This window comes from Chiroxiphia lanceolata, chromosome 7 (assembly GCF_009829145.1).
Source record: "Chiroxiphia lanceolata isolate bChiLan1 chromosome 7, bChiLan1.pri, whole genome shotgun sequence".
Taxonomy (NCBI): Eukaryota; Metazoa; Chordata; class Aves; order Passeriformes; family Pipridae; genus Chiroxiphia; species Chiroxiphia lanceolata.
Window position 1 is genome coordinate 10,469,229 of NC_045643.1, and position 18,857 is coordinate 10,488,085.

The 18,857-nt window shown below is 40.7% G+C and overlaps 1 protein-coding gene across 16 annotated transcripts in view; it reads right to left on the minus strand.

Annotated features, from left to right (window-relative positions):
- ANKRD44 (ankyrin repeat domain 44) overlaps nt 1–18,857 on the minus strand; it is a 135,565-nt gene that overhangs the window by 38,717 nt on the left and 77,991 nt on the right. For 11 of the 16 annotated variants that reach the window (XM_032693981.1, XM_032693978.1, XM_032693986.1 and 8 more), the window contains exons 5-13: nt 17,353–17,553; nt 15,693–15,780; nt 13,837–13,979; nt 12,226–12,438; nt 10,712–10,790; nt 7,886–8,000; nt 4,171–4,253; nt 2,726–2,843; nt 229–297 (exon numbers count right to left, since the gene is read on the minus strand). In XM_032693981.1, coding sequence (XP_032549872.1) covers nt 229–297; nt 2,726–2,843; nt 4,171–4,253; nt 7,886–8,000; nt 10,712–10,790; nt 12,226–12,438; nt 13,837–13,979; nt 15,693–15,780; nt 17,353–17,553 — 1,109 coding nt within the window. The remainder of the gene's footprint in view (nt 1–228; nt 298–2,725; nt 2,844–4,170; nt 4,254–7,885; nt 8,001–10,711; nt 10,791–12,225; nt 12,439–13,836; nt 13,980–15,692; nt 15,781–17,352; nt 17,554–18,857) is intronic. The other 5 variants (XM_032693982.1, XM_032693987.1, XM_032693977.1 and 2 more) reach the window with 1 other exon arrangement.

Sequence of the window (18,857 nt, forward strand, 5' to 3'; positions counted from 1 at the left end):
TTTTTAAAACAGAAACCTCAAGAGGGTGGGATGGATTTAATGTATTTAATGAAGTCTGCACCTGTCTGTCTGGCATATAACTGCAGCAGCAAGAGTTCTGCAGAGAATGCCAAACTACTTTATTTTACTGCCATTTTTCATAGAACACATGATTTCCAGACTGATGTGGCCTTTCTTCCTTGTCTGATAGATTCTTTCTTTTTTAAAAGAGCTTCATATTTTACCTACCTTCCACATTTGTCCTTCTTATTAAAATCTGCTCCACTGCTTTGCAAGAGTTTTATACATTCTACATTACTGGAAAGAAAAGTAAAGAAAACAAAACATGAACAAAACAGAAGTTTACATCTGTATTGCCTCCTCTCCCCCAAAAGGAAAAAGTTACTCTAATCATTTTTGTATTATTTGCTGTGCAAAAACAGGGTACAGCAACTACAACATGAAATTCTATCAAACAGAAAATGAAGCTTTAAAAACACTATTTCCTTTTTTTTTTTTCCCTAAAAAACCTCAAACTTCTCTTCTGCAGAAGAGAAAAAGAAACTAATTTTCCAAAGAGAGCACAGTAAATGTGATCAGAATTCAGTGTGTTTGGAGATTTTCAATGGGAGCTGTACTCTAGTGCTTCCCACACTGAACTGGCATTTTATAAGAGAACTTATAAAGAAAGTTGTTGCTTCTAAAATGCCAGTCTAATAATGAAGAGGTGACATTTAACGACATCCACCCCCATTCAGCAAAGCATTCAGCAGTAAGCACTTTGCTCAAATGCTGTTTGCTTAGTGAGATATAATCACAAGAGTCGCTTTTAGGTTTATTCCCACATGATTTGTGGACTATTGATAGATCTAAGCACATCTCCAAGGCTTTGCTGAACAAGGGGCATAGCTATTTAAAGTGATGGTCATATCAACATGGCATTTATATAAGTGGGGGAGAATTCACCACACCATAGTTGTTTCTTCGTCTTGTTTAAAGCCAGGTAATTTTTAATAGGAAACAAAATCAGCTGAATTCTCACATCTTTTGTAATTCAAGCAAATTAAGGTATGACTCCAAGCCAGAAAATGACACAAAGAAGTGCAGCACTTTCCAAGAATCCTTGTCATTCACAGAAGCAATAAATCACCTGTGTTCACATTCAGATGAGCAGGCCTTTGAAATATGTTCTTTTCCTAGCACCCATGCAACTCCCATTAATGTAATGGGAGTAACAGGCATGTGTCAGGAAAAAAACTAATGTCTTTTGTATATCTCTAGCTACAGAAAAAAAAAAAAAAGGACTGGATGCAATTATGCAATATTTTGGAGTATGTTGATCCCTACTCTAAATTGCAATTGCATAAAATAACTACAGAACACTCACCACAACGTACTAAAAATAAAAACACTTGCTAGTGTGACAATTATAGTAAACCACTGGGAAAATATGGTTTATTTTCATGAGCCACTTTTGCTTCTTATGAAGCCTCTACTTCTCTTTAAGACTTCCAGGATGTTTTTATTATGCTTTGGGGGTGTAGCCTTATCAAAGAGGTAGCATCTGAACTACATTATAATAACCTCCATCCAAGCAACTGTCACATCTCCTCTATTAATGTGAGAGAAGTATCAGGAAGAGTAATACCAAAGGAATAATAAAACCAATATTTGGATCGATTTTATTAGCTTTTTCTTTTGTAGTAACATAAACTTGGTAATATATATTTTGGTTCACTGAGAAGAAAAAGCAACTTCTAGAAAGATTGCCAAGTATTTGCTGTGGATGAGCATTTCTGCTTGATATAACCACAGAGAATCCAAGATGGGCTATAGCCAAGGCTCCATTTCAGCTGTTTTCTGAGCCATAAAGTACTCAACAGAAGAGTGAAAACTCAATGCTTGCCAAATGTTTTGTCCTTCTGCTAGGTTAACATCACAGCACTTCACTGACAAGTGTTTGGAAATGTTTAAACTAACTCAATGCTGCATTTACAGCTTAAATTTTCAATTTTCATTGCAATTTCCATTTCTGGCCTCCCAGCATTTGTCAGGAATGCATCACCCTGAGAGAAGGACAGGCTTTTGACTTTCTAATTTGGAGGTTGGGCGTTGGTCGGCTGGTTGGTTGGATCTGGGTTGGTTTCTCTTTTAGAAACTTTTAAACTTGCACCTGAAAAATCAAAGAGGGAGATGAACTACATTTGGACTCCAAGGTTGCAATCTGATGGGCACCACTGCGCAGCTGCATTTTTGGACAAGGACACAGTCCATAGGCAAAGGCCAGGAATAATCCCTGCCAGCAGCATCCCAGATCTACAGCTCCTACTCCTCACTTGCTGTGCCCTAGGAACTGATGATTTCCTGCAGATTGCTGGCCCTCAGTGACTTCTGTGGCCAATGGGCAGGCCTGGGTGAGTGTGCAGTATCCCACTGAAGCTGAAGCAATCTTCACATGGGCATGAAAAGAGAGTTTTACCCTATGCCTGAAACCCATGCTTCAAATCACAACCCAGCTCACTGCATTAGAGGGATTCAGACCGTCTCCTTTCCTTTGCCAGCACACCCCAACACGAGGGCAGTAGCAAAGGACAGCCTCGAGCGACTCCATTTTGACATCCGGCTCCTTCGCTTCCCTTGCACATCACTAAATTCCCCTGGGGGTGACACAGTCAAGCCTGCTGGCAGCAAACCTGCAACGGAGCCACAACATAACTTAAAACCAGCTACAGCCACAGCTACTCACCCTCCTGCAGCGGCAGCGTGGAGGCACGTTCTTCCGAAGCTATCGGGGGTGTCTATTTCAAAGCCTGCAGACAGCACGTGCTCATTACTAAACAAGGACACTATGCTATACTTTTGTCCTAGTTAAACCACAGGAAACATCGCAGAGACAGAAAAATCAGTTAGTTGGAAAAAAAACAGAACGCAAGCAACTACAGTCAGAGAGAGAGGTTGTCACGGGAACGGCGAGCAGCTGCCTCGCTTTGGCGGCTCTATAAAAAGAGCTGCAAAGTTGACGAGCGTCTATTTCCGCATCCAGCTCTGCGCCACATCCCTGTTTACAGCCATGTGACAGGCATTTGTCAGGCAGATGCTTATCAAGAGGACTGCGACAGCAGGACACCAAGACAGAAAATACGGAGACATGAGGAAGAACCACAGAGTCAGCCTAAACATGAATTGGGGCTGGTTTTATTATGTGTGGTTTTCAGATCGGAAAGAGGTTTCCAAGGAGCATGCAGGAATACTCATCAAGATGCACAAGGCCAAAGATATAATCCTGGCAGTGCTAACTCTGGTCACCCAGAGCATTTTCTCTTCCTTCCTAGTCTAGTGGTCAAGGCCAGAGGGCACCACAGTTTAATGTAATGGGATCTGTAATTACTATTTTTCACATTTTTTTAATATTCTACAGGATAGTTTAGGGGAAAAAGTAGTGGTAGGATATTTTACATGTTAAGTAATGAAGGAGTTTTCTAGAAAAGGCATATGATATGCCTTCTCATTTTTTAACTCATGGGAACTCTTGCCTGGAAAAAAAAACCAAACAGAATTTGGGATTTGACCCCTGATTAGTGCCTTTTTGAAATGGTTGCACCAGCAAGCTCCTGCTTCTTCTGCTTTGGGCTTGCTGAGGATCCCAAGACTGCTCTCTTGACTACAAGACACTGCACATTCAGTCATTTCCCCTCTCATGCCCATAGAGCTTTGGCTGGGCTAACTCTGTAACTCTGCACGGATTCAGAAACACACTTTAGTTGTATCTAAAACACATCATCTTTAGTGAGATGTAAACACCTGAGCCAGTGCAGACCCCAAGGAGATAATTTCTGAATTATTCTTGGCGGGGGGGGGAAGGCGAGAAACTCCCGAAACAAAACAGTATCTCACATTCCTACAGTTTGGAGAGGGGTCCTAAATTTCCTTTTTCCTCCTGGTGAATTAATATAAACCCTCTGAACCTGCCAGGAGGAAAGAGGTTTGGGCACGAACGATCCAGGACGTGAGGAAGTACCAGCACGCCGTTAGGAAAGCCGCGCACACTCCGGTACACTGCACCACACAGCCAGACACGGCGGCACAGGAAGTCTTTCATTTGAATAGTTCACAACATTGAGCATAAAAGGGGCTGTAAGCAGCAGAGACACACACTACTCGAGCTCCAAGGACGCTGTGGGACTGACTTACCCGATGACAACAATTTCCTGCAGCAGTCTGAGTGAGCATTCAGCGCTGCTAAGTGTAAAGGGAACATGTTGTGGATCCCACACCTGAAAGGCACAACAGCCCTGTTACACGGTGTCATGTGAAAATGCAGGTTGCATACAGACACGGCACATCAAAAACTCCCTCCAGAAAGGCAGCATTTTTTTATCCTTTTCTAGGAAGATTCTTCCTTGGTGCCTGCCATTATTTTTATCTGTATTTCCTTAACAGCCTTCTCGGGAGTTAAAAATACTCGGATGCAGCAAAATCTTGGCATTTTGCTTTGAACAGAATGTGGCAGGAAGGTTTCTAAAAATTCAAGGCGAAGCAAAGGTAAGGGAGGAAGAGAGAGAACAGATAATGCTTGGAGTCAATTGCCCAGTGTGGGATGCACAAATTTCTGCACCAAGTACACATACTGCAACTGCCATTCTGAGCTAAAAGTAAATGCCAAAATCTTCTGTATATATTTCTGAAACCCATTTTTTCTGCACTTAACATCCTTTAGACAATTCTCATGTGGGTTTACAAAGCCTCCCCTTCTTCCCCCTCTCTCTCCTGGGCTGGAGTAGCTGATGACTCTTCACACTTGCCTTTAGGCTGCCATGTTACAGTTTTCTTCTAGATCGTAAGAACCAATAATCTAATTTTCCAATTTGCTCCAGCTACTCTCCTCACACTCCCTTTCACTTTTTCCTCCCTTTAACACATGACCAACCCTCTTTTCAATTACACTATAAACTTCTCAGAGCAGACATGATGGGTAAAAAAAGAAAGGTAGGTACCTATCATTAGGCTAAATCTGTATCAGGCAACCACATAATTTTTAAACAAGCTGAGCAGTCAGCAACTTTAATTAATATCAGCAAATCATCCCAATGCAGTCCCTAGGCATGCCACTGCTTACTGTCTTAGAATACTTTTGGGTTTGGACATCTTGGTGTCTTGCCATTCAGCATTGTTTTATGTAAAGCATTTTGCCGTTCTAGAAATATTATCCTACTGGCACTTCTCCAAGTGCACATAAACACAGCCTCTGAAACCAAGCTCGACAAGATTATCATCTACTGCCTGCTTCAGCAGACATATATTTTTAAATTACAAACTCTGGAACAATAGCAGATGGATTCATATCAGTCCTTCATTTCTGCAAGACAATTGGTGGATGGGAGAGTATGATCACCTCATGGAAGAGGATTTCAGATACAGACCCAAAAACAAAGGAACTTGTCTTTCTGCAAGACCCACCATAAATCATAATTACTTATGAAGCTTTAAACAAAAATTAATGTGAATGTTTGTAAAGATATTTTGCTCTCTCCAACATTCTGTCCAAAAATGCATTTAACTAATTTCAGTTTCTTTTTAAAAACCTTATTCTTTCCAGAATCCACAGGAGTCTCTTTCCTTGGTTTCACATTAAATGCATCCTCCTTGCTGCTTTGCTACACTGAGGAGTGACCTGCGGTGCCGTACAAATTTTACTTCTGCTAGAATCAGCATCTATATCTTAGAGTAAATCTATTAAGAGACAATCTGACAGCCTGGTCTTTGAAGAAAACAGCACAAGTTTCACCAAGGTGCTGCATCTGTACCAACAGGTTGCATTTTCTAGCTGTAGATTCATTTATATAAGGTAATATTGGACATTCTGTGTTGCTGTGCTTCTTCCTACACCCATTTCTCTCCATCTCCTCCTCCACTTAGTTATCTAACACAATATTATTCATCTTTTAGGTCAAGATTTCCATCCGGCATGTTTTAGCTGGTTTCCATCAAAATACACTGTCTGCACATCTGCTAACCAACATCCCACTTCTACTTGCTGTTCCCACTGGTTCCTCCCATCACTTATACACTTTCTCCTCCAAATGCAGTTGCCTCAAAGACTGACTGAGCTGTCTGCAGTTGTTGCTAACAGCACTGCAGAATTTTCTTTACTAAGCCCATTCAAGGAGCTCAGCCAGATTTATTTACGTGCAGCACATATGAAAGCACATTTAACACAGACAGTAGCATCATTTTGATCTGCCTGCTATCTCTGAGCCAACTTCTTATTTCACTTATTTCTGCTGCTGGAAAAAGTATTTTATTTGATCAATGTTCCAGTCACCCAACTGTGAAATAGAAATTTCTAGCTGGATAACCCTCACTCCAAAAGTGGGCTATCCCACTGCATCTCATTTTCCCTTAAACCCTCAATATAATAGACCGAGAGAGACTGCACTGGAGAGAGATATAGGAAAAACATACACGTCTATTTAGACACCAGGATCTTCATGCTGGATATATTAATAAAATCCAGTGACGTTAGCTAAAGCCTGTGGAATTTCATTATCCATGCCAATTGAAGATCTGTTCCACCTACTGAGTTTGCACAGCGACAGTTGTACTTGACAGAGGAGTATGGCCAAATGGGTCACTTTCTTAAATGCCATCGAGCAAACAAACAAAATACTGAGAGCTGCAAGTATCCTCAAAATTAAAAGCAGCTCATTTGAATTTGAAAGCAGGTTTTCCTAACTAGGTAAGTCAAGACAAGTCACTGATTTCTATGGCAGGTTCTAGGTAGAAGACAAATTATGTTTTTGAGACATGCAGAGGTAATAGCCAAAACCTTACATTCATGAAATCAGATGCTGCTATTAAATACTTAGTACAGATACCCCCCATGGCACTGTGTTACCCTGATCTACCCCTTTGTTTATGTTCAGGTTTGCTATTTTCTTTCAATAGACTGTAAGAACCTGAACATAATTATACAATACTCAAGTATTAATAATCAAGCACCTGCCAGTATTTGAGTTGACAATACTAATCATATTTTGGGTGCACTCTTGACACATGTGCAAGAGAAAAAAAGAATTGAATTGAAGCAAAAAGCGCTAACAACATTGACAAATGTGTCTAATTTCAACTCCTTGCCCTTCTGTTTGAAAAAGACTGCCAAATTCACCAATTCAGGTAAAAGCAGCCCTGTTATTTCAGCCACATGAATATCAGAAACATCAATACAGGCTCTAGTTATACTGAGATCAGAAATACTTACTAACATCTGCTTTGCAATACTGCATTTCTATTAGTTATCCTATGTCATACCAAAAGATATAAGGCAAAGGAATAATCACTATGTAGGGAAAGATCAAAAACATTAGGTTAATTTACATACTTAAGAATATACTTTCCCTTGGAAAGCATCTGAATTTTTTTCCAATTAAGTTTCCTATACAAACTCATTGCTATGGACTTCCTGGAAGAACCGTGATCAGGATGCACTTTTTATATATATATATACATACACACATATATATGTATATATATATATACATACACACATATATATGTATATATATATATACATACACACATATATATGTATATATACACGTATATACATATATGTATATGTACTTCATGTACATTAATACCACTGTGCCACATCAGTGCTTCAGGAAAAAGAAGCAGTACTGGCACTACAGGTAATAGTGTAACTGGGCACAATAAGAACTTAGCAGAGTTCTCTTCCCCTCCACACTTCCTAGTTGTTCATATTTTAGTCCCACGCTCCCCACTGAAGTACAGTACAATTATGCTTATCCATTTTAACCTTCCCACTTCAGAACCTGAAGAGCAATTGTGTTTCCAGGCATTGGACGTAACACTTGATCATTAGAAACAGCTCCACTTCAGCACCTACTTGGCAGTATCGGCTCCGCTGGTTATGAGGGTGTTAATCAAAAGCTCATGTCCATATCTTGCAGCCACGTGCAGAGGGGTGTTACCATCCTTATCAACACAGTCGATTTCCCCTCCTGCAAAAGACATTTTCATACAGTTTAACACTGAAAGGTTCAGCCTGAACCAGTGACCACAAGTGTTATTTCTCTCTAGCGAATGCAGCATAACCAATCCAGCCACAGAGACACTACATTTCAGAGACCAAGAACCAGCACAAAGCAAGCTGTCAGCTGTCAGCCACTGGTGCTGAATGTGGTCTGGCAGCAGCATTTTTACCTCTGCAGTGGTGGGGGAAAGTGGTGGGAACCGGTGAACAGGATACAAGGGTCAAGTGCATCACTCAGACATGCTGCCCGTTTAAGGTACAAATGGATGCCTTGAATTAAAATAACGAGACAAACTGCTGAATAAACCATGTCCTCATTCTTAAAGGCACTGCCACTCAACCTCACCTGTAAGACAACAATGTTAAATGGATTTTGCTCAGGAGGCCACCAGGAGCACACTGCAAACAAGTGTGTTGTGTGCTTTTTCTGCGTCTTACCAAAGAACAACCAAACAGGGCTTAAGTAGAACTTTTCCTTATAATTTAAGCCTGGCATTTTGTGTTTTATCTTCCCAAGCAAGAAAAATAGATTATTTCTTTAAATAGACTATGATCAAAGCTCTATTTTCTTTTTGGACTGAGAACTGTAACTTTTTTAGTCTCTCCTTGAAACCCAGGTTTACTGTACTCCAACTATTCTCATCCTTCCAGCTGGCCTGCGTCCTTCTGGAAGTAAAATGTCAAAAGCCTAAACCAGTACTACAGCTGATGTCTCCCAGTGCTGACCTGAGCAAAAAGGATTACTTCATGCCTGCTGGCTATGCTCCTGTCTACGCACTCCTGTACTCTGCTCAGCACATGTACATCAGTGAGCATTTTTTAAAACACCATGACACCGTTGACTTATGGTCAACAACCTTCTGATTCTCTACAAAACCCAGATCCTTTCTTAAGGAACTGCCACCCACTTGGCTGTTGCCAATCTGAACTTGTCCAAATGATACTGCTGCCTCCATGTGTGATCTTTCTTTTGCTTCACTTGCATTATAACTTCTGTGTCCAGTTTTACAGGATCCTTTTTGGTTCTGACTCTACTTTCTGCCAAACTAACAGTCTCTCCCAAATTATTTTTTTCTCCAAATGTTAAAAGCACATTTTCTATTCCACTATCCAAGTTTTTAATGAAAATACAAGATAGTTCCAGACCCAGAAAGGAAACTGAAAACTCCCTCACCCACCTTCCATTTCAACAACAAACCATTTATTACTAATCCCTGCGTGTGGTTTTTCAACCAGTTATGCACCAGCACTATAATACTTTAATACTAAACTAGTTTGCTGTGAGACTGTTTTGTGAAAGCATGTAAAAAGTCTTTCTAACGTCAGTATATGTTAATATTTACTACATGTCCACTATTCACAGGAGATAAAAGGCCATAACTGCAACAAGAAAAGTTCTAGTAAAGCACTATACAGTATCTCTGGAGAAACTGTGGATGCCCCATTCCTGGAAGTGTTCAAGGCCAGGCTGGATGGGGCTCTGGGCAGCCTGATCTAGTGGAAGATGTACAATACTAAAATTAGAGGGGTAAAAAATGAAAAAAGAAAGAAGTGAAACCCAAGTAACTTGAAGAGCAGAGATGTGTGAAGGACAGGTGAAAAACTGCCAGTCTTTCCACACACAAATCCAATAGCAAGCAAACAGTGGCTCTAAGCCAGAAAGCATATTAGACTAAACAACTAAAACCTGCATGAAATCACAGTTTCTTCCAGTTTGCCCCAGCTCCCTTTTATTATTACTATTTTATTTATCCCAGGAAAGATATGGCAACAATTTGCATGATGACCTGAAAGAAGCATGATGAACTGGACACCTTCATTTTAAAATACAATCTTGTTTAAATGTGTCATTACATTTACAGCATAACTGTTCAGCCATCTTCAAGAGATCACAGTTCAAGTTTGGGATTTGGGAAAACAATAAAATCCCCAAACAATGACCAAACTCCAGACCATCCTGTCTGGTGTGGCCAAAACTGGGAAGCTTAATTAAAGAATCAGTAATAGCAACCTCTTTCAATCAGAAACAGGCCTCTGTCAGATCTCCAACAACAATAACTGTTACACTCTGTACTGCTCTTGGACAAAAAAGATGCCTGATAAATGACTGACAATCAGGCATCCTGGCTATGCCAGAACAAACAAGGTAGTGCTGCTCCTCCCTCCAGAGTATTTATTCAACACTTCATGAAGACAGTGATGAGGGATGAGCTCAGGGAGGTGAGAGAAGTACAGCTGCTGAGTGCAGGGTAGAGAAAATGGTCTGAGCTTTAAGAACACCAGGGCTTCCAAGAGAGGAGACCTAGAAAGTTTTATTGGGGGTGGTTTTGGTTTGGAGACTTTTTTTTTAGTTTTGAAATAGTTTGAGAAAGAAAATTGTACTTGCTCCTCAACAGAAAAAAAGACCTAAATACAGCTTTCAACTCTTGTTTTCAGAATAAGAGTCTGAACAGATCAGCTGGACCACTGTCAACTGGAAGATTATGAGATTTTGTTAACAACCAAAATCTCAACTTGTGATGACATAATGGAATGTGTTGTCAGTGCAGCTCAAAGCTAGAAGTTGATGGAGCAGCCCTCAGAGCAGTCCTTTGGCACTCTAGGCCTGAACAACTGAAAATTGCAACGCTGGAAATGCTTAATCTTTTGGAGAATCATTAAACAAGCACAGAAACTCACCATTCTGAATGAGGGTCTGCGACCGTGTGAACCTCCCATGGACAGCTGTCATGTGCAGCGGGCTCTTCCCGTCCTTACTCTAACAGAGACAAAACAGAAACCCAACCATTTAACATGTAAAGCGGTAGTGACAATTTGAAGACTCTCAGCTCAACATCCTACAGCTATTCTTCGGATAAAAACTCTTCAGGCTTCAAAAGTTTGCAGGAGTGAACCTACAGATGATGTCAAATGCAGAAGGTGTAAGCACACAAGTAAAACAGTTTCTCAGCAATGAGTATGAACTGGGCTGGAGTGGAGCCTGTCCTTACAGCCTGGTGGTACACAATACTTGCTAAAAACCCACACATATATGACATATTATTCTTTGACGTTGTTTTTAAGTAACATCCCATTCGGTCATTTCCCTTAACTTTTGCAACAAGGGGAATAAAGAACAGCAAAAGAACCATAAAGCTAAGTAGGAGAGCAGTCTGTGAGAAACTTCCTGTCTATCAACCTATATTTCATAGACAATCCCAGAATAAAAACCACCATACTAAAAAATTGTTGTTAATAGATTTCCACACAATCAAAAACAAGATGTCTACGAAAGACCAGTAGAAAACAGAGAAGGCTTGTGAAAGGAAAGGTTCAATGAGTAGGGAACAATGTTCTGGGTTCCAGGGAAAGAAACAGACTGGGGAAGCTGAGGAACGAGAGAATAGCACAGGAGTGGTACCAGCCTCACTACTCACATCACTTCATGTTTATGGGCAAGGGGTTTCACCTTTGTTGGCAAGCACAGTACCCAATTTCATTTTAATAATTCTGAGTTTAAATAGTGCACAGACTATTCACTGATCTCAAGGGACTTGCCACAGGTGTTAAATGTCAGGAGTTAAATGCCAGTTTCATAGATGGGACACTAAAACACAGAGTTTAAACTAAAGTAGTCAAAATCTTATATGAACTCAGAGACCTCAAGTCTTCTGGCACCTATACTACTACCCTCTGTTGTCCCTTTCAGCTTCATCAAGATGTATCAATTGTGCCTCAAGAACATTCAGATATCCTAAACAGAATCAGACTTTGTAAGCTTGGGCTCTAAAGTAGGTAACAAGTAACCTTCAGCTCTTATTCCCTGAAAGTCAAAAGGAACTGTTTACAATCAGGTTTAATTATATTCACATTATAGGGGGAAAGAAAACACCAGAAAGGAATAAGTTCCTTGACTTACCACCATCTCCTGAAATACCATTTTGACAGAGCTCTTGAGACTATATTTTAGTACTGGTTTGTGCATTCAAGAAAGTGGCTGGCCTAGGGTTTTGAGCTGCCATTATATTTATCAAGGCACTAAGAGCTCCTCTGCTGGGAAGTAATCTTATCCAAACAGTTTAATGATCAACATTCTCAGCATCACTCTAATTCCATCAAGGATTTAAAGCCATGCTGTACTCATTATTACAGTTTCTTCCTGAGGTATGCAAATAGGATAAAGTAAAACTGTAGAGCTGGAATGCAAGTTTTACCTGAATATTAACATCTGCCCCATTATTCACTAGTAGTTCAAGACACAGTGCTCCATGAGTGGAGGCAGCAGCAAAATGCAAGGGAGTGAATCCATTATTATTGGGCTGATTTACATTAGCACCATAGTCAATCAGCTCATTAACAACAGAATCCTGACCATTGTAACAGGCAATGTGAAGTGCAGTATTTCCATAGATGTTCATTTCATCAATCTAAAATGAGACAAGGAGACATAGTTAAAATTACAGGCATCAGCTTAGCATTTTACATAATGCATCATACACCACAAATGGAAATAGCTGGAGGCCTGAACTGTCATAGGGCATATTTCTCACCAGCAAATTTCATTGACAAAATACACTCCCAGACAGCTTAACTTGGAATGCTTTACCTTTACTATTATTAACTTTCTATCCTTCTGGCAATCGCTAAAAGCCAGCAGGAAGCTTAAAGCTGATAGCAGGACTGTGTAATGATGAAGATGATGACAAAAGTCCTAACAACCTGGAAAGCTTTTACATGTAAGTGGAAAAGTAAGATAAACAAAAAGCTCACAATCTTTATTTTTAAAAAATTACAACAGCAACTATTGAGTTTTTGTGAACAGAACCCAGGTGTAAGAGCTCTTTCCACACATTTATTTTGGAAGTGGAATGAAGGAATCTGAGTGAAAGAAAGGTTAAAGTGAAAAGCCATTTATGGTTCAATAAGAAACCACTTTAAGTAGCTCAGTGTTATGAAGATGTAATTAAGATTATGTTACTTCTTGATGACCAACTTAGTATTCAACTGCTGTTCTCTAAAATAGGACAAGACAGATTGTACAAGACTCAGACACGGCATGAACAGCCTTCCCTGAAATACAGGTGTCTCAAAGATCATATCCCCAGTGGTGGAGAACGTGGAAGTTAAAGCAGTGCTATGCTAGTAATTACCTAATAACAGGTAACACCTATTTCCCTTCAACTTCACAGCCGACAGACTGTGAACATGTACTTCTGACAATTTTTTGGCACATCAAGTGAGCTCAAGATGCAATGGCAAATGCAGTGGCTTTATTTGCCATCTCTGATTAATTGTCTGATTAGTGCAGGCTCTTCTGGTCATCTCACTGCTGCTTTGAGGAGATGGCAATAAAGAGAAGTCTGTGCCCTGAAAAAAAGTTATTTTCCACGGTGAAAATAATTCTTCTCCTTCCCTCCATCAGCTATAGAGGAAATATGGGTCCCTAAACTGAAACACCCTGAACTGCTGTCTAGGTAAAGTATGTAGTGGATATGTTAAGAATAACCACTCATCATATCAAAGGAAATGCTGAGTCAAGGAAAATTTCATTAGTCCATCTTCTTCTGCAGGAACAGCATATATTTCCTGATTTGTTCAGCAAGGTGGCCTGGAATTTACTGTCCATATCAGACTTTCTTTAATACAGTATGTTTCCTGACTCTTGAACTAATAAACTATATGAAGCATGAAGTGGTCCAGAAAATGGGACTTCTTTTGTTTAAAAGCTCTGCCAATGTCTTTAGCAGCATCCATAAGAAAAAAAGAAAAGACTCTCTCTAAATATGGAGAACATGGACACTACAAAAGTGCACATTACCACATACCTCCACCCCCAGGTTAAGGAGTTGCTTCACAATATTAATCTGCCCATTGGATGCAGCTGCATGAAGTGGGGTATAACCCTTCTTGTCTTTACAAGTCACTTCTGCACCGTGATTAATCAGTAAGGCAACAACTTCCAGGTGACCTTCAAAAGATGACAGACGTTATCAATGAATACATCATCCTACAGCATCGCTTCTCCCAAATTACTGCTTTCTTGCTAATGCACTGCCCTTTCCCTGCTATTTTAAAATGCTCCCACAGTTTTACAAGGGGGAAAAAAAAAGCAGTTTTATAAATGTTCCTAATCCTAGGCCCCAGGCTTTGTCAAGAAATCCACGCATTCATCTTCCCCGGATGTGTCAAATTTCTCTTTACTGAATTAGTTTTCCAGTCACTGAAAGAACAAAACCACACTTCTTTTCCATTTATTTCTCTAAGACTAACAGTTTGTGTTTTAATCTCGGAACAGTGAGCACAGGAGCATGGCAATAAAAGTCTCCCAAAACAGCATCCTATAGATGTCCTCTGCAAACACACCTATTAACACTTCTTGGTTTTTTGTTAGTGATAAAAAAATAACCTTAATAAATTATAAAATGGAGGTATCCTCTTTGCTAGCACCATTGAGGACATAGAAAACTAAATTTCAAGTGCAGGACCTAGGAAACTGTATAGACAAATTCCAAGTGTCCAAAGATAATTAAGCATTCAATAAACTGTGTGAGGGCTTATAGGATAAGATGTTCAGGTCTCATTATCTAAATTCTGCCTGAATTGCACTACAGACTCCTGAATGCTGTCTAAATTGCACTACAGGCTCCTAAATTCCATTGCTAATTTAGGCCTTAGATGTTATCTAAATACTTTTAAAAGTACATCACGAACTTCTGAAAATATTTAAGTGCAGAAGAGACGTGGAATTGTACAGCACAATGGAAAAGCCTTTCACATCTACACAGTGGAGTTCAAAGCTCTCTAGCTCAAAAGCCACATCACAGTTGTTGGCAAGAGCCTTCCCATCTGTCTGTGTGTATCAAAAAACCACACAATATGCTTTTCTCACAGTTTGAAATCTCCTATTATCTCACTTCCAAAAGTGCCAGGATTTAAATCAAGGTTTTTGACAGGTCAAATGAAAGAGTTCCTGGCGGAGGGCACACAACTCCCGACAAATTGTAAGCTGAAATATAAACTGCTTGGCCAACAAAAGCTCTTGAACAAGCATGACCACTCTCACAAGCAACCTTTTCCTAGTATTTTTAAATCATAATGCCTCACTGCAAGAAATTTTCCTTCAACTTGGAAGGAATAATAAGCTCAACTGATTTAATTAAGAAGTATTTGGTAACACCACTGATGTTTTGAACAGATAAATCAGTTGCTCTTGTCCACTCTGGAATAAAAGATGACAATTTGCTCCTAACAGGAAGAAATCACCTATGAAGCATTTCTTAAGAACATCATAATTTAGCTACACTATAAATTTGGACTTATAACCATAGTTATCTGCACTTTATATAAAGTAGTCTTTAGCAAAAACTGAAACATAACCTGTTGTTTTTCAAGCCCAAATATAGTTCAGGCTGGAACTAGGGCCAGGATAAAAAAACCAAATTGAAAAAGCAACACAAAAACCCCCACAATTAACTGTCTTAAAAAGGAAATCACAGCCAAGATCTCACTAGCTGCAAACCCATAAATGGACAGAGTTTATTTAGATCCGCTGAACCCTTCCCTCTTCAGGGTAATTACAACACTCACTTTCCATGGCCAGATCTGTTCTTGTTCATTTTGAAACATGCCATTCATTTGTGAATAGGCAGTTAAAAAGCAGGAGCAACAGCCCAAGCCTTACCCATGTACGCTGCCCAGTGAAGAGCTCTTCTGTCCTTTTTGTCAAAAGCATTGATGTTTGCCCCCTTGGCCAAGAGCAAGTTCACCATCTAGAAGTAAAAACAGCAAGTAAACCAACCCTATAAGATCTCACACAACAGGTTATAACAAATCAATCTACCAATAAAGTTGAGACCACAAAACGCTGCATTTGAATGATAAATTTGTGAATGACACAAACAGTGTTCAAAGCTGGGTGCATTAACCACATGCACCAGTGACAGTCACAAGGAACCAGGACAAGTTCTGTGTCCACAGAGGGGGCTGAGAGCATGGAGAGGGCTACTACTGCAGTGTGCTTCAAATCCAGCTTGGCAAACTACCTGGAAGAGAAACAGTTTTGGAAGAGAAACTTTGCTCTTAATTTTACTGTTAAGACCAATTTAGGCGGTTTCCTTGTGGACTGGGACAAGACTCCTCCAGTCATAACAAACCCTAAGATCTGCTTAATCTTTCCACAAGGAGTGTCTATCCCTTGCCACACCATAGTGATTTTCCTTAAATTCCCATGTGCCTACAGTGGTGTGGACAGCACCAGGCTGTTTCCTGCACAGTGCTGGTCTTTTAGACAGCACAGCTAAGAGGTGAAAAGCTGCTTTCCCCATTGTCAATCATTCAACATGAAATGTAAGAAAAATGGGGAGGAGGGGGGTGAAAAATAAAAAAAGAATGGAAATCACAGTAACTCCAATTTTCAGCTAAACATTTTGAAGTCATAAATTACAGATGGCTGTCTTCTTCTCTTACACTTTTGCCACAGGGATCAATGAATAATAGCAGATATTCAGTCCACATTTCTGACATTCTCTATCTGAAAGCTCAGGAGCTTTAGATTATGATGGTTAGACACAAACACTACTGTCTTTTTCCTACAGTGCAGTGCAGTATTTTAAAGGTCAAACACCATCATCTTACAGGAACTGCCATTCCTCTTCCTTCTTTTAATTACAGTACAACTGATCAACTTGTGCTGACAGAAGCCTATTGCTCTAGTCTAAGAGTTTTTCTTCAATATCTTGATCATCAGGTGTGAAATGGAGCAATGAGGATCGTTGTACCCAGATCTAAAGATTCTAACAAAATCATTTACATAGGGGTTTCATTTACAAAACTATAGTTTTTCTCATATAGTTAAACAGTAATAATACTAGAAGGGTTTGCTTGTCTAAGTAGCAAAACAGAAGCACATTTTCTAGAAGACTAATTAGAAAAGCCGAGTGACTGGATCTCACACAGCTGGACATTTCTTCAGTAAGAGATGAATCCACCAGCTTTCCATTCTTTCCAATCTGCCACTCTTATTTTTGCAGGCAGTCCAGAGGACAAAGAGCCAAGGACACTCTGGAGCAGCTGGAAGCAGTGGCACAGCCAGCTCTCCATGTCTGCATGCACATCTCCCTCGCACGCTGGCTCTGCACAGGTGCTTTCCAGCCACTGTCCTGTTTCCGCAGGTAGGAAACCTGTCACTCAGTTTGGAAAGCAGCTGAGCTGCAGGAACCGCGGGGGTTACAGTTGGGGGGGGGGGGGGGGGGCAGTCTAGACGCAGCCACAGCAGGTCAAGTGCATGAAATGGGAAAACAAATCAGTGAGGCCACGATCAGTCGGGCTCTTGGGCAGCTCACCTCGATGTGGCCGTTGAGCGCCGCGTGGTGCAGCGCTGTCCGGCCCCCGCGGTCCGACACGTTGACGCTGCTCAGCAGGGGGATGATGATCTCCGCGCACTTCACCGCCTTGTTGGCAGCTGCCACGTGCAGCGGCGTCTGCCAGTTCTTGTCCCGGGCGTTGACATCGGCGGAGTGCTTGATCAGCACCTGCACTGCCTCCTGCAAACGGCAGCACAGCCACAGCGTGACCAAGCAGTCGGAATAAAGGCTCGGCCCGCCTGCTTGACAGCTCAGCCACAACGCCTGTGCACGTTACTCATGCACAGCACGCATGGCCAGGAGGAGGGAAGGAGAATAACATTTATCAAAACAACCTCCCAGGGTACTGAAATGGCATTGTTCATTCAAATGCCAGAGCACACATTACCGCTGCTGCCATTTAGAGCAGTGGCCTCACAGTCCAAATTTCCCAGTGGGATTTGAACATGTCCAAAGCTGCCTATGAAGAGAGCCCCGCCTGTTCAGTCGATTAAGCTTCAGTACCACAGTCATCAGAACTGTGCTCTCAGCGAAGAAATGAATGTACTGATTTGAGGCATTACTACCACTGCTGGTGGGCTCAGCCTTTGCCAGCAGCAGGACCGTCCCAGAGCTGCCTGGTATTGGCTCTGTTGGACATGGGGGAAGCTTCCAGCAGCTTCTCACAGATGACACCCCTGACACCCCCCACTACCAGAACCCTGACATGCAATCCCAATACATACTGTTACAGGAATCACTTATAAACTGAAAAGCATGTCATTTTGGACAGTAAAATAACAGCAAATTGCTGTTAGTTGTATTTATAAACAGGAAAAATGAGACGGTAAAGAATTTGTGAAAACAAAGTTTTAGCTTTGCAAAAACATGAGAACGTTGGTGTCCCCAAGTTAGCATTAGCATTCCTTTCCTCCCTAAGGGCTAAGCATAAGCCAAGGGTCTTCACTGCAGTATCCATTCTGTCAGCCTGAGACCAAACAACATCTTTTAAGGTTAATTTTGTTGGTTAAAAATGAATATTTCCCAGGAAGAAAAAGTGTTGTTCTCTCTTGAGAGTCTGTCTCACCGGAGAACTCACAATCAGTTCTTTCCTGCTTCTGCTCATGCATCTGCCATTAAGCAAGTCCGGGGAAAAAACAAGTTTTTCTCAAAATTACATTTTGTCTCTTCTTCCTTTTTTCTCCATGAACAAACAAAATATGAAGGAACCACTGGGGACACAGTAGCATTCAAGTAGCCTTGTCTGCTAAATACAACTCACATCTGGTAAGTGAGAGAGCCCTAGTCCTACACAGTACCTTATTCTTTTTCCATAAACTGAAAAGTTTTCTGGTAAGCCCAGGCAAAATTTTATTAATGAATAACAAATGCACACAGTATATTTAAATAGCACTTTCACGTGTAGAATGGCCCAGGAGAGAGCCTGCAGTCTGTATCAACAGTACATACATTAGCAGGAGTAGTATTTCTTTGTCCTCAAATGA